Below are 15603 nucleotides of genomic sequence, written 5' to 3'. Positions count from 1 at the left end.
AATGACATGCGAAGGGAAACACAGCTGTAGATGGAATGGAGTGGACAACTGGAGAGCTCCATCCCATGAATCTCAGTCCAAATCCAAACTTCACAGCTGAGGCCCGGGGGAGGGGAAGACGGGTTTTCCTTACTGAATAGACTTCACTTTTTCAGCCACGCAACCATTTTAGAACACAAAAGATTTAATAGCATAAATATATTTTATGAAGGTAATCCAATCAATCATAAACAAAAAAAAAAGAGAGAAAAAGGCAAATCTACTAGAGTGCTTTTTTAATACAACAAAGACTGTAAAATATTGAAAAGATCAGGGATATCACATTTTCTTCTTCACTGACAAATAATAAAGTTCAATCTGTTAAATGTTAACAAATCCAGAGATGAATGTAGTTACTTTATTTTTTGAGACAGGGTCTCACTCTTTCACCCAGGCTGGAGTGCAGCGGCAATACTCACTACAGCCTCGACTTCCCAGGCTCAGGTGATCCTCCCACCTCAGCCTCCCAAATAGCTGGGACTACAGGCCTGCACCATCATGCCCAGCCAATTTTTTTTTTTTTTTTAAATAGAGATGGGGGTCTCCCTATGTTGCCCAGGCTGGTCTTGAACTCCTGGCCTCAAGCAATCCTCCTGCCTTGGCCTCCCAAAGTGCTAGGATTATAGGTGTGAGCCACAGCATCCAGCTGAACGTAGTTATTGATAAAACATCACACCATATATTCTATTTTAAACACCCTGTTTCATAAACTTTTAAACTAATTTTGGGTGTTTTAAGTCATATGGAACATGGCATTCAGGCATCAGAACAGCTATAAACTTCACCACATCCTCAATTTTTTCTGCAATGAACTCTTTGTTGCAATTAATTGGTTTTGAGAAAGTAAGAAAAAATGTGTTTCTCGACCTAAAATCTTTCCACAAAGGATCAAAATTACTTTTTACTCTGAAGCATAAAACATCACCTAAAGCTCTAGGGCCTGCCCTCACATACTGGGCATTACTCTTCCAATTATTCTGCTGTTTCCAAAGTATAAACAACCATTTTTGTATAACAAGACACACGTTTCAGCATGCTTCAAATTCAAGCCCCAACTCTTAAGTGTTTCCATAATCAAAATGTAAAGATTTTAAGATTCATTTTAAGATAGTTCATTTTATTTATTTTTTTTTTTTTTGAGACGGAGTCTCGCTCTGTCCCCGGGCTGGAGTGCAGTGGCCGGATCTCAGCTCACTGCAAGCTCCGCCTCCCGGGTTTACGCCATTCTCCTGCCTCAGCCTCCCGAGTAGCTGGGACTACAGGCGCCCGCCACGTCGTCCGGCTAGCTTTTTGTATTTTTTAGTAGAGACGGGGTTTCACCCTGTTAGCCAGGATGGTCTCGATCTCCTGACCTAGTGATCCGCCCGTCTCGGCCTCCCAAAGTGCTGGGATTACAGGCTTGAGCCACCGCGCCCGGCCAGTTCATTTTATTTTTTGAGATGGAGTCTCGCTCTGTCACCCAGGCTGGGAGTGCAGTGGCACAATCTTGGCTCACTGCAACCTCCACCTCCCACGTTCAAGCAATTCTCCTGCCTCAGCCTCCGGAGTAGCTGGGATTACAGGCGCCCACCACCATGCCTGGCTAATTGTTATATTTTTAGTAGAGATGGAACTTCACCATGTTGGTCAGGCTGGTCTCGAACTCCTGACCTCAGATGATCCACCCACTTCAGTCTCCCAAAGTGCTGGGATTACACCACCACATCTGGCCCATTTTAAGATATTTTAATATGCAAAAGGTGCTATTCATGAATTTACAATAGTTATGCTACCTACAGTAACAAAAGAGCTCCGCCAATACCTTCAAGTTGGCAACACCATCCCTAACTCAAAATTTGCATTTGGAAAACACCAACTTCCTTTTTGCAACATATTAACGAATATGCCTACAGATAATACAGGCTTCAGAGCTAAAGCTGTTTCTCACTGCATTCTGGCCAGTGACTCAATTAGACTATGTTACAATATCTTCTGATACTCTAATCTTCAACATAATCAGACTGGTAATGTGTTATCATACAATCTGACATCTATTCAAAGTTAAAAAAAAACAATCAAAACCAGGTACTGTATCTATTTCAAAACCCCCGGAGCCATTAATTACCCTACACATTTCAAATAAATGGATTCATTCTTTCACCCATGGATACAACTTACAGCTCCTCTAAAACTCTTTACATAAACAATTGGGTATTCATTAAATGACTATTTGGCAGCAATAAAAATTTTTAAACAAAGTGTTCAAGTGCTAAACTAGGCAATTATGTCAATTTTAAAAGTGCTGCAGGGACATTTAAGAAAACACAAGAATTTGGCCGGGCGCGGTGGCTCACGCCTGTAATCCCTGCACTTTGGGAGGCTGAGGCGGGCGGATCACAAGGTCAGGAGATCGAGACCATCCTGGCTAACACGGTGAAACCCCGTCTCTACTAAAATACAAAAAATTAGCCGGGCGCGGTGGCGGGCGCCTGTAGTCCCAGCTACTCGGGAGGCTGAGGCAGGAGAATGGCGCGAACCCGGGAGGCGGAGCTTGCAGTGAGCCGAGATGGTGCCACTGCACTCCAGCCTGGGCGACAAAGTGAAGACTCCACCTCAAAAAAAAAAAAGAAAACACAAGAATTAAACAATAAACAGCAAAGCCTGATGGCTTTGTCTTCAAAATCTCCCCAGAATCAACCACTTCTTATCTCCCCTGCCACCAACCTGCTCTAAAGCACCCTTCTCTGTGCCCTAGGTAATTCCAAGAGGTCCCCAAGCTAGTTTTCTGTCAACACTATTGACTGCTGTAGGTATTTTCTTTTTTTTCCCCCCTTTTCTCAACATAGTCGCTACGGTTCCTAGAAGTGAAGGACAGAAAGTGTCACTCGTATTTTCAAAACACTCCTGGGGATTTGCTACTAAATTATTCACTACTAAATTCATAGCACCGTGGCCGGGCATGGTGGCTCACGCCTGTAATCCTAGCACTTTGGGAGGCCAAGGCAGGCAGATCACCTGATGTAAGGAGTTCAAGACCAGCCTGGCCAACATGGTGAAACCCCTGTCTATACTAAAAATACAAATATTAGCCGGGCATGGTGGCATGTGCCTGTAGTTCCAGCTACTCGGGAGGCTGAGACAGGGGAATCCCTTGAACCCAGGAGACGGAGGCTGCAGTGAGCTGAGATCATGTCTCAGATGTACTGTACTCCAATCTGGGCAAAAGAGCAAGACTCCGTCTTTTAAAAAAAAAAAAAAAGAAAAGAGGCCGGGCGTGGTGGCTCATGCCTGTAATCCCAGTTCTTTGGGAGGCCAAGGCAGGTGGATCACGAGGTTAGGAGTTCAAGATCAGCCTGGCCAAGATGGTGAAACCCTGTTTCTACTAAAAATACAAAAAAAAAAAAAAAAAAAATTAGCCAGGCATGGTGGCGGGCGCCTGTAATCCCAGCTACTCGGGAGGCTGAGGCAGAGAATTGCTTAAACCTGGGAGGTAGAGGATGCAGTGAGCCGAGACTGAGCCACTGCACTCCAGCCTGGGCGACACAGCGAAACTCCGTCTCAAAAAAAACAACAACAAAAAATTCTTAGCACCTGGCACATACAATGTGCTCAGTATTTGTGGAGGGATTAAATGAATATATGAATAGTATAGTCCTTAATTAAATGCAGCAGCCAAGTATCTGCCACTATCTTAAACATAAATTCCACAAAAAAGAGATGGTAGGTAATCCAACTGCCCATCAAAAACCCTACTGAAATATTGAAACTCTAAAAAAGTGTTATTCAAATCTTAGTACAGAATTCCTCTGAGACTCCTATTTTCACATATATAATTATGTATTCATTAAGTGTCTGATTCACAGCTATAAAAATAAAAAAACACAAAGTTTTCCAACGCTAACCTCCTCAGTTACAGAGATCCTAAAAAACCTACAGTACCAGCTGCGGTAAGTGTGCCATGTGTGGTCACATGAGTCAATTATATTTGAAATTATTTACATAGACCTTTCAAAATATGAGAAATTTAAAAAGTCAAAGAGTTTGACTTATTAGGAAGATGTAAAATTCATCACAAAATGAATTTACTTAAAATCAATTTAAGGGAAAAAAATCAGGTTAAGTAATGAACAGAGAGTTAGGCCACAGCAGAAGGCACACAGGTAACAGGTAAGTGACTCAGGTTTGGGAAGCTAGGCCCTAAGAAAGAAACCTCTTTTACACCATTCTTAGCGCTCCCTTGACAGCCAGACCTGAAACAAGTCTGATAAGGTTTTCTCTGCACACATCAGAGATAACATACCTGACAGCAATTCACCTTAACCCAGAAATGCAGTCACGGTGTTTACGAAAACTGAGGCATGCGGTTCTATTAGTCCAAGGCTGATTTCCCAAACCTAAGTCACGTATGTTTTCAATGTTTACCACCGACTCCAAGTACAAATAAAACGCCACAAATGGAAGCGCACAGCTCAGAGCGCACCAGCAGGGGGTTAAGTAATGACCCTGTATCCACGAACACGTCCACGTCAGTGTCAAATTAGCCACTCCAGAACTCCACATAATTGCAAATGAAGATATCCAGGTTAAAAACACTGTGAAAAATCGGACAGACTTTTTTTTTTGTTTTTTGAGACGGAGTCTCGCTGTCTCCCAGGCTGGAGTGCAGTGGCGCGATCTCGGCTCACTGCAAGCTCCACCTCCCGGGTTCACACCATTCTCCTGCCTCAGCCTCCCGAGTAGCTGGGACTACAGGCGCCCGCCACCTCGCCCAGCTAATTTTTTGTATTTTTTAGTAGAGACGGGGTTTCACTGTGTTAGCCAGGATAGTCACGATCCCCTGACCTCGTGATCCACCCGCCTCGGCCTCCCAGAGTGCTGGGATTACAGGCGTGAGCCACCGCGCCGGGCCTGGACAGACTTATTTGATGACAAAGTTCTGTTTGTTTGTTTTTTTTTCTTTTCTATCAATGATTTGGGAAATGTGAAAAGATTTATATCTAAAATTAAGTCGTCTCCAGGCAAGCAGGAATATCTCAGTTTATTTCTGTCCATCTTCCTATCAAGCACGAGGATTTTCCAAAACAAAACTAAGATTATTCTCTAGATACACTTTTGCTTTTCAAGTTGCCTTGTTCTTAAGGCAGGATTTTTTTTTCCCACTGAACATTTTATATTAGAGATCTTTTTGCAGATTATTGGAAAACATTATCAGCATTTCAATGGCTATAAATTTTTCTGTTATGAAGATATACCAAAATTTTATTTCCCAACTATGGCTATCTAAATAGCTCCCACCATCTGGAAGTAACCTTTTCAGAAAGAATATACGATACACATTATTAACCAGAGGTGTGCATGTAAGTTCTCACTTGACCTTGTATCAAGACAATTTTTTATCTTCCTAAAAAAATTAGGAATACAATGGTTGATATTTCTATATAATATACATGTCTTTTATATGTACATATATAAAATGTGTATGTGTGTAAGCACATATGACATGGAAAATGCTACCTTTTAAAAGAATTACTTTACTCAGACCTGGTATTTCACTGGTCTTCTGAAAAGAAAGAAGTCTACATAGCAAAATTCTGCTACTTAATCACAAATGTGAACGTTAAGTCAGGCGTACAGCACAACGTCTGAGTTTAAAAGAAATGAATGGCCTGGTGCAGTGGCTCACGCCTGTAATCCCAGTACTTTGGGAGGCCGAGGTAGGGGGGGGATCACCTGAGGTCGGGAGTTCGAGACCAGCCTGACCAACATGGAGAAATCCCGTCTCTACTAAAAATACAACATTAGCCGGGCGTGGTGGCGCATGCCTGTAATCCCAGCTACTAGGCAGGCTGAGGCAGGAGAATTGCTTGAACCTGCGAGGCGGAGGTTGCGGTGAACCAAGATCACGCCAATGCACTCCAGCCTAGGCAACAAGAGTGAAACTCCGTCTCAAAAATAAATTAATTAAATTAAATTAAATAAATGAGATTTATTACTCCATCCAAAACAGTTAAAGTTCAAAAAGACTGATGTACACTTCAGGTTCATGAGCCATTTATTTCTGGATTTTCTTAAAATACTTGCTATAAAAGCAAGTATTTACATTCTAAACCATTTTAATACAGCCTCTATCTGCTTTAAGATTTGACAAATCAAAATGGTTATTAGTCCCACCTAAAAGCTTTATTTTTATAATTTTAATAACCTCCTATATTAACATCTCCATAGAAAGGGCACAGCTGAGTATTTATAATATTTATATGTTCTTAAATTTTTTTCCTGTTAATAAGGTTTCTAACTAAAAAGGAATTAAATTTCAACTATTTATTGCTAGACTATAAACAATTCAAAATGTTTTAGATTAGAAAAATTATATTAATGAAAAAAGAAATCTGTATATTAACACATGAAATATGAAAAGATTTCTTATATTAGGTGGAAGCTACTAATGGACTTATATTTTAGAAGCAATGAAGACAGACACATTGAGTAGTTTGGAGTAGTCAAACACTAGAAATAACCAAGTGACATCAGTAGGCGACAGGCTGTTAAGAGAGAAAGAGAGACAGACAGCAAACCAAGAAAGGTTACGCAGCAGCTGGAAAAAAACTAATAAAGTACCAAGATGTACAGTTACGGGAGGGGGAGGCCTACGGAATATGTGATATTTTAAAATTTGCTTTGTAATGTGTGCTGAAAACATCAGTGTATTTTTGCAAAAATCAAGATATATACTGCAATTATTTCTCGAAGTAGACACAATAAGCTGACATACATCCCTCAGTATTGGGACTTCGGAGCAGAGTGAGGGTGAAGAAGACGTTCCACTGTGCAATTTACTGTACCATTTTCACATTTTACCACAAGAAACAAGTACTTTGAGGGGAAGAAACTTACCAAAGTACTGTGAGACATTAATTTTATTATTATTATTATTATTTTTTTTTTTTTGAGACTGAGTCTGGCTCTGTCGCCCAGGCTGGAGTGCAGTGGCCGGATCTCAGCTCACTGCAAGCTCCGCCTCCCGGGTTCCCGCCATTCTCCTGCCTCAGCCTCCCGAGTAGCTGGGACTACAGGCGCCCGCCACCTCGCCCGGCTAGTTTTTTGTATTTTTTTAGTAGAGACGGGGTTTCACCGTGTTAGCCAGGATGGTCTCGATCTCCTGACCTTGTGATCCGCCCGTCTCAGCCTCCCAAAGTGCTGGGATTACAGGCTTGAGCCACCGTGCCCGGCTTATTATTTTTTTTTAAGATGGAGTTTCACTCTGTCGCCCAGGCTGTAGTGCAATGGTGTGATCTCAGCACACTACAACCTCTGCCTCCAGGGTTCAAGTGATTCTCCTGCCTCTGCCTCCCAAGTAGCTGGGATTACAGGCACACACCACCACACTCAGTTAATTCTGTATTTTTAATAGAGATGGAGTTTCACCATGTTGGTCAGGCCGGTCTTGAACTCCTAACCTCAAGTGATCAGCCTACCTTGGCCTCCCAAAGTGCTGGGATTACAGGTGCAAGCCACCGTGCCCAGCCGTGAGACATTAATTTAAAAGGAAAAACGCAATGCTCATTTAATAATTATTAATATGAAGTGATAGTTAATAATTCTATTAGCTGAATTTTCAAATAATTCAGGATAAACTGTCTCAGCTGATCAGGTTCATGCTTATCTTTGGAGAAAAAAAAAAAACTAGGTTTGAAGCAATCTTGGCTATAGAAGAGTATTGTAGAATAACAGTTCTGAAAGATAAATTGTATGTCAGCCTCTAAGTAGTATTTGCGGGTCGGGGGCGGGGGGAACTTGCTTTAAAAATTACTCACTAAACTATCAACACTTTCTCCTCCACTTTACTTAATTAGAAATTAGGGATTCCAGCTCCAAATAAGTCTTCTTCTATCACAACCCCATAGATTATAGAATCTGTTTCTGTGTGTATCAAGTCTGGTCATAATTTTCTTTTTCTCTTTTCAATTCCCACTGATAGCAAGGATAGCTTGGGCCACCTGTGGGCCAATGCTAATTCTCACGGCTTCATTCTGTCATCTAAAACTCCCAAAGCACTGGGGTGCACTGCTGGGGAGTGGGCTGCTTTGGTCACACAAACACATGTATTCGTCCCACAAGTCTCCTTTCAAAATGAATGAAATGCATATTTAGCAATGTGAATGTGACAGATATTTTTATGACCAGAAGTAAACTTTGGAATCAAGGCTTTTAGATAACTAACCTTCAATAGTCACCTCAACTTCAGGGTCCTCACTTGTTTCTGAAGGGACATGTTGAGTAGAATCTTGAAAAAAATAAAATTCTAAAATGACATTCATTATTAAGCATTTTTCCATATGTTCCAACATTTTACTGATTTGATAACTCCAGAAGCAGCCTACTATAAAAATTCACTGGCATTTTAATTCATTTCATATTAATGAAATTAAAATTTGACCCTTTTCATTATAAATAGGGATAAAAGAAAACAAAAATTAGAAAAACTCTGGAAAAATTTAGATAATAACATGTTACCTGCAGAAATTGACTCAAAAAAATCCCATAGTCTTGGAGGAATGAGGATCTGACAAAGTCACAATGAATTTCCTGCCACAGCTAGAAGATGCTCGGATAGAAACAAATGCTTTCTACTTGGGTTAGAATTTCTCCTCTCCTTTCAGAAATGTGAGGAGTGGTTTCTACTGTTCAATAAAACCACAACCCAGGCTTTGCAATGGAGACTTTCCTATCATGAGACTGAGTGTCACAAGTGCACACAGGACTATATCCTCTGGCTTTGTATGCAACATATTTCAAAAATTAAAAAGTTCATTCATATTTGTTCCTACACAAGACAAATGTACATCAGAATGTTAGTGCTAGAAGCTTAGAGAGTATTTTCATTAGTTCTCTTTCATTGTGCAAAGGTTGAGAGATTAATTGATTTGCCAAAGATTATGTTTACTTGTTAGTAGAGGAATAAAGGCCAGAACCCAGATTCGATTCCACTTTGTTAACACTGGAAGATGACAGTAAAAATGTCCTAAAAACGCAGTCTTCAAGATGCAGTACCTGCCGACGGGGCTGCAAGGCGGTGAGCCCTGGTACTGCAAAGTTGTGATCTATTACCCAGGTCTTCTTGTTCTAAATCCTGCCTATTCAAAACTGAAAACTCTGTCACAGAGAAAATACCCACCTCTACACGGTAAAGCATACAACATTCACCCACACAATCTTCTATAAAAAGAGCTGACAGGGAAATGTAACCAACGGTTTAAAATGAGCATATCAGTATTTCTGAGAGAAATGTATTCCAGGGAGAAACCCTAATTCTGTAACTGAATTTGGAGAAACCAGCCCCTACTGGGGGACTTTTAAGATTGTCTTTTCCCTCAAAGAAGGTAAAAGATCAAACAAATGATTTATTTTAATTAAAATACAAATGTAAATACAATGGAATATAAGCAGTTACACAGTAGACCCCTCTTTTCATCCTAGAAAAATAAGGTATAACGTGACCGATTTATGAGAGAAATAATCCTAAAACAAGATTCGGTTACCTTACCAGTCATTTTCCTTGGGGGAAATCTACAAAAATTTGTGTGGAACCGTTTAAACCCCTTGGAAGTAAGAAGTCACCCTGCATGATAAGTTTAACTCAGGATTCTAAAGAAAAAGAACTGTACCTCAGTCAGGTGTTCCATCCTAAAGCCAAAGCTGTAGAGCTGGTAAACTGACAGAGTCGTTTATGGAGTAGTTGTGGGTATAAAATAAAGGGAGAAACTCTCTCCTTTATAAATTTTATGTAGACTATATTCTTACCCTACTGAAAGACTAGAAGTATTAAAAAGCACATTTGAAAATAAAATACGAATGGAGCTAGTCATTTTAATTCTGAAACACTGAAGCTATTCTTCCTTAAAAGATCTTTAATATGGCACAAGAAAACCAGGACAAAAAAAAAAGTAGCATTTTGCATCATGTAAGAGCTTTACTTACCACTTAGTTTTCAATCCCATAGGCTTTATTAATCAGTATGGTCAAAGAAGCATATTACATCTTAGAACTTAAAAAAAAAAAAAATAACCTGTTGGCTAGGAAGGCATACCAAAGGAATCACCTTTTATTTCCAAATGAGGTGTTTTAAGGATAATAGAATCTATAAAATAGAATAAACATACAACAAATAGTGTAAAATATGCAATCTCTTTTTCTCCTAACCTTCTGCTGGGACTTCCATTTCTGTGCCTTCATTGCCCTCTGAAGAATGATGGCTTCCTAAAAAGAAAATAAACAACATATAATAAACCAATAAAAACTGACACTGAAAGATGAAAGAGAATCTAGGTAACAATGCAAACAATGTAAGACGTAATAAACATATGCAAAATGATTGTCTAACTCTTTAGCCATTAAGTCAAACAATGTTTTCTAATTCAGAAAAGAATACAACGCTTCTATTTGGAAGCTAAAAGAACTGTTTTAAAACACAAATACAGAGCAGACCTAAGTAGGTTTGGGGATTTAATATTAGTTACTATAACTACATGATAAAACTACTAGATATTGGAATCTGAGGAAGTAGAATTATGCTTCAAGTACCATGCTCATCTGTCAGTGACACACATACACACACGGATCAGAGTAAATGCTTGCTGTGCTCAGACACTTAATTAACTCTCTGTAAGGAAGCTCAGGGTTTGCTGTGGAAAACGTTTCATGCTTTCCATTTTCACTAGGGCGAAAGCCATGGAAACTCAATCCCCGTCATTTCATCAAAGTTGTACTTAAAGGAAACTTGTAAGTTAAAATTTAAGATACTACCTTTAGTCTCAAAAGCATTTTAAGTCAGGTAATATAATCTGCCTGCTTCTAAAAACTGGAACATAAAGCATGATCAGTTAGGCAGTCACAAGGTAAACAGGCTCATCCTACTAGAGCAGAAGTTTTACTCACGAAAAGGAAAAAAAGAATCTAAGACATCAGAGAGCCACTTAGGATTAAGAACGCAAGCTGCCCCCTAATTGGTATCCTCTGTCCTTAAAGATCTGAGCTACTAACATGGAAAAGATGGAAAAACATTGCCTTTAAGTACCAATACAAACATATTACCTATCAGTAAGAATACATCGCTTGAGGGGAAAGGAAGCAGATGCTCATCTATTTTGTCTTATCTATTGAGAACTAAGTTCAGAAGCTATACTAAAAGTAAGATCTAAGTTATAAACGTATTTTATCTTGATTTTTAAAGAGCAATGCTTACAGTCTGAAAAACTGTCATTTGGTGGCTAATATCCTTGAATTCAAAGTACCATACTGAGGTCACATCTTTTTGGTTCTCAGTATCTAGCTTTAGCATGTCACAATTATCTGGGGATTCTTTTCCACTTCCTTTACATTGTGAAAAGTCACCTGAACTCAAAACTGTAAGTAAATCTAAAAACCTATACCTACGAGTCAATCTTTAATTCATTTTTAAAATATGCTTTCTCTACACACTTCCCTTCTCTTTCTTTAATCTTTTTTTTTTGAGACAGAGTCTCGCTCTGTCGCCCAGGCTGGAGTGCAGTGGCCGGATCTCAGCTCACTGCAAGCTCCGCCTCCCGGGTTTACGCCATTCTCCTGCCTCAGCCTCCCGAGGAGCTGGGACTACAGGCGCCCGCCACCTCGCCTGGCTAGGTTTTTTTTTGTATTTTTTCAGTAGAGACGGGGTTTCACCGTGTTAGCCAGGATGTTCTCGATCTCCTGACCTCGTGATCCGCCCGTCTCGGCCTCCCAAAGTGCTGGGATTACAGGCTTGAGCCACCGCGCCCGGCCTCTTTTTTTAATCTTAATATTTGAATTTATGGAGCATTAAGTTCTTTGACTGTAAAAGTCAAAGAAAAAAGAGATGTGAGGTCAAAGGAATGAGAACGAAACGACGAGGTCAGTAGGTAAAAAGGAAAATTTCAGCAAAGAATAACAGTTAAGATGATTGTTCGTGTAAGCAATAATTCTATATGTCTTTTAAAATCCGAAATAAACAATTACATTTACATTATATGCTAAGCCTAAACCTAATACATCTTATGCACTCAAAGCCAGAATAGATAGAAGTAAACGCCATTACTAACAGCCTATGAGTATCAAGTTTGGGAACACTAAAAAAGGTGCCAAAAAGGCAATCAACTTGAAACTTACAGATTAACAAGTGCTATTTCAGAATTCTTCTAAATACTAAGTATCAACATGACCTTATCAATATTCGCATCGCTAACCAATACAACAGTAACCTGGCTTCTGACTGTTCTGAGATAAGGTATAAATGTGTACTTTACCTTCAATAGGAAAGTGTGTCATGTACCCATTTCGAGATTCATTACTAGATTCACAAAAGGGAAAATTGATTTTGAAAAATTGTTGCTTGTGAAGTTCATTTATATGTTTAAAAAAAAAAAAGGCCAATACATTTTTTTTCCTTTTCCATTTAGAAAAGTAACACGATACTTATAAATATTAAAACACAGTCTGTGCAATATAAGGAAACATTAAATATGAGCAGTATGTGGGAGAACGGGAGTGAAAAGATTATACCTTGCAAAGGCTTCGATAAGGGCTGTTTTTCATCAACATCATCGGTTTCAGAAGGGCCTGCTTTGGGATACAAAGATAATACTTCAAAAGTAATCCCCCGCCCCCTCAAAAAAATGTGGGATGACTTTAGTCAACAAATTTGGATGAGATACATGGAATGGCCTTTTTATAAATAAAAAAGAAAAAAAAATTTTTTAAAAGACTGACAAAATGAGCAATGTCAATTCATGATCTTGGTGAATGGAAAAATGTAATCAGGTAAATTCATATGTAAACAGTCAAAAGAAATTTTGAAGATGACTGGACATATGGATTGAATGGGAATGGTATGTCTAAAATGGAAGATATGGGTTTTTTAAAACAGTACAATGTTTATAACAGTAAACTGTAACTTTTACTTCATACAGATTACAAATGCAGGTTTATCTCACAGGTGTATATGTTTCTTCTTTGGCAAAAATTTGCTTACGCTTTTGTCATACTGAAGAAAAATGCAGAACCAAATGTTATATACCTTCCTTAGAATCTCTAAAATAACGTAAACCATCTCCTTGCATCTCTACTCAAATAGAAATGTGACAAACTAACAGCTATTAATTCATTCTCCCTTTCTTCCAGCACCACGGGCATTTTTTCTAATAAGGTTCTTTCCAAAACACAGAACGTATTCTGAGTTAAATTTAACTTCACAAACTGCTATATTTTGACAACACATTTACATGTTATCATCAAACTTTTTAATGATTAAAGTAGTAATAGTTTTAAAGTAGAAAACAAAACATTGTGTTTTCAATGGCTATTTAACATAAAACACATTTTGGCATTAATAAGACCACAAATCAGTTAACTGTCTCTGAAGAGAACTGAGAAAACATCCTAAGTCGTTTGAAACGCTTCATTCATTAAGGCCTAAGAAATTTCACAAAGATGCACCACACTACACATTACAGGCAAAGGACACATCAGAGAAAAAAATCAATTGCATGAGAAATAAAGAAATCGTTTCTATTTAGAATCTCAAAGGAGAGAAAGTCTTTGAATGTAGACTCCTAAATTCAAATGCTAAATCCACTGCTTCCTAGTCTTCTGACTCTGAGTAAAACATACAGAACTCGTGAAAAGGAAGATGTGCTATTTACAAGATTTAAAAATGCAATGTTAGTGAAGGCTACTAATTGACCTCTAAGTACTGCTTTAGCTGCTCTTCACAAGTTTATGTGGCATTCTCGATATTCTGGTCTAAATATTTTTAATGAGGCCCTCATTAAGTCAATTATAAGCATGTTTCCTAGGATTCCCACTGTATTATGTTTTCTATTAATAATTTAATTTCAGTATGTTCAGAGAATTTATTAAGACTACCTGTGAACAAGTATACAGTCAATTTTTATAAATGATTCATGCTTTGTAAATAAACTTATTTCCTGGGTACACAGTTTTCTTTAGTTAGCTTAAATATATTAACTATAGTTAAAATATTCTATGTAACATATAAATGTTATAAAAGTATTCATCAGTTAGACATATATCATTGGTTAAAATCTCCCACGACTGTACATATCTATAGAGACTTATAACTTGTAAATCATTTTTACTTTTACTTTGAGGATACATTGTTAGGCACATACAAACTAATGGTTGTTGTATCAACTTAGTGACTGATTCCTTTAAATATTACATAGTCTTATTCTACCCCTGCTACTACTGTTTTTGGCCTCCAATATTGCTAAACTATATATTTTTTAGTTGATATTTACACAGCCTACCTTCATGTATCACTATACTTCCAAATTATTTTAATGTCACGTATTTGAATTTTATTCACCCTAAAAATGGTACTTGATTTTATTCACCCTAAAACATACTTAACCTCCACCTCTCAAATGCTTGAGGTACCTACCACTCATTGAGAAAACCAACACATTCCCAACACTCACATTTGAATGCCACTATTTTACAGGAGCACTGAGGTGCACAGAGAAATATATCCAAGCCTATTTTGGAATACAAAAGGTTTTAGAAGAAAACATCAATGTCCTTATGTAAAAGAACGAAGAAATGAACTGTATTATAATCACACAGTGTAACTACCATGATGACATGATTAAATCTAGTTGTGACAAAATAGATAAATCCCAGCTGAGGCAGAGAATTGCTTGAACCTGGCAAGCAGAGGTTGCAGTGAGCTAAGATTGCGCCACTGCACTCCAGCCTGGGCGACAGAGCAAAAATCCATCCCCCACCCCCAAGAAAAAAAAGATAAATCTTGAAAACTTAAATTGAGTGACAGACTATACTCAACAACATATACAGTGTACCACTGTGTAAGCTTAACTCAGGAAGTGGCATATATAAAACAACAAGCATGGACATGCCACACACACACACACACACACACACACAGTCCTGCAAGAATATTTACGTAGTAAACCACAACATCACCATCAGGAAGGACAATTCTCAGTTTTCAAGATCATGGTCAACTTAAGAAGAGTAGAGAGAGAAGTGGGAATTTGGGAGATCCCCAAGAAGGGCTTCAATGAAATAGTTACACGTTACTTCTTGGAGGGAGGAGAGAAGAGACGAATACTATGGTTCCCTAAACCTGGGCAGATTGATACTATACTTTTAGGTTCTAAATATTTCATTTTAAAAAAGCATGTTAGCGCCTGTAATCCCAGTACTTTTGGAGGCCCAGGCGGGTGGATCACCTGAGGTCAGGAGCTCGAGACCAGCCTGGCCAAGATGGTGAAACCCCATCTCTACTAAAAAACACAAAAATTAGCCAGGTGTGTCGGCACACATCTTAATCCCAACTATTTGGGAGGCTGAGGCAACAGAATCACCTCAACCCGGGAGGCAGAGGTTGCAGTGAGCCAAGATCGCGCCACTGCACTCTAGCCTGGGCAACAGAGTGCGACTCTGTCTCAAAAAACAAAAAACAAACAAAAAAAAGAGAAATGAAGGCCTATGTCCACACAAAAGCTTGTACACAAATGTTCACAGTACCTCTATTTGTAATGGCCCCAAACT

At 38.8% G+C, this 15603-nt stretch overlaps 1 protein-coding gene across 28 annotated transcripts in view; it reads right to left on the bottom strand.

The window, feature by feature from the left end:
- GTF2I (general transcription factor IIi) overlaps positions 1-15603 on the bottom strand; it is a 108548-nt gene that overhangs the window by 37212 nt on the left and 55733 nt on the right. For 7 of the 28 annotated variants that reach the window (XM_074034793.1, XM_065541821.2, XM_074034792.1 and 4 more), the window contains 3 exons: positions 12571-12630; positions 10219-10275; positions 8240-8302 (listed from right to left, as the gene is read on the bottom strand). In XM_074034793.1, coding sequence (XP_073890894.1) covers positions 8240-8302; positions 10219-10275; positions 12571-12630 — 180 coding nt within the window. The remainder of the gene's footprint in view (positions 1-8239; positions 8303-10218; positions 10276-12570; positions 12631-15603) is intronic. The other 21 variants (XM_074034799.1, XM_074034800.1, XM_074034798.1 and 18 more) reach the window with 5 other exon arrangements.

The sequence above is a fragment of the Macaca fascicularis genome, chromosome 3 (genome assembly GCF_037993035.2).
Source record: "Macaca fascicularis isolate 582-1 chromosome 3, T2T-MFA8v1.1".
NCBI lineage: Eukaryota > Metazoa > Chordata > Mammalia > Primates > Cercopithecidae > Macaca > Macaca fascicularis.
This window is presented reverse-complemented; position numbering and strand designations above follow the sequence as displayed.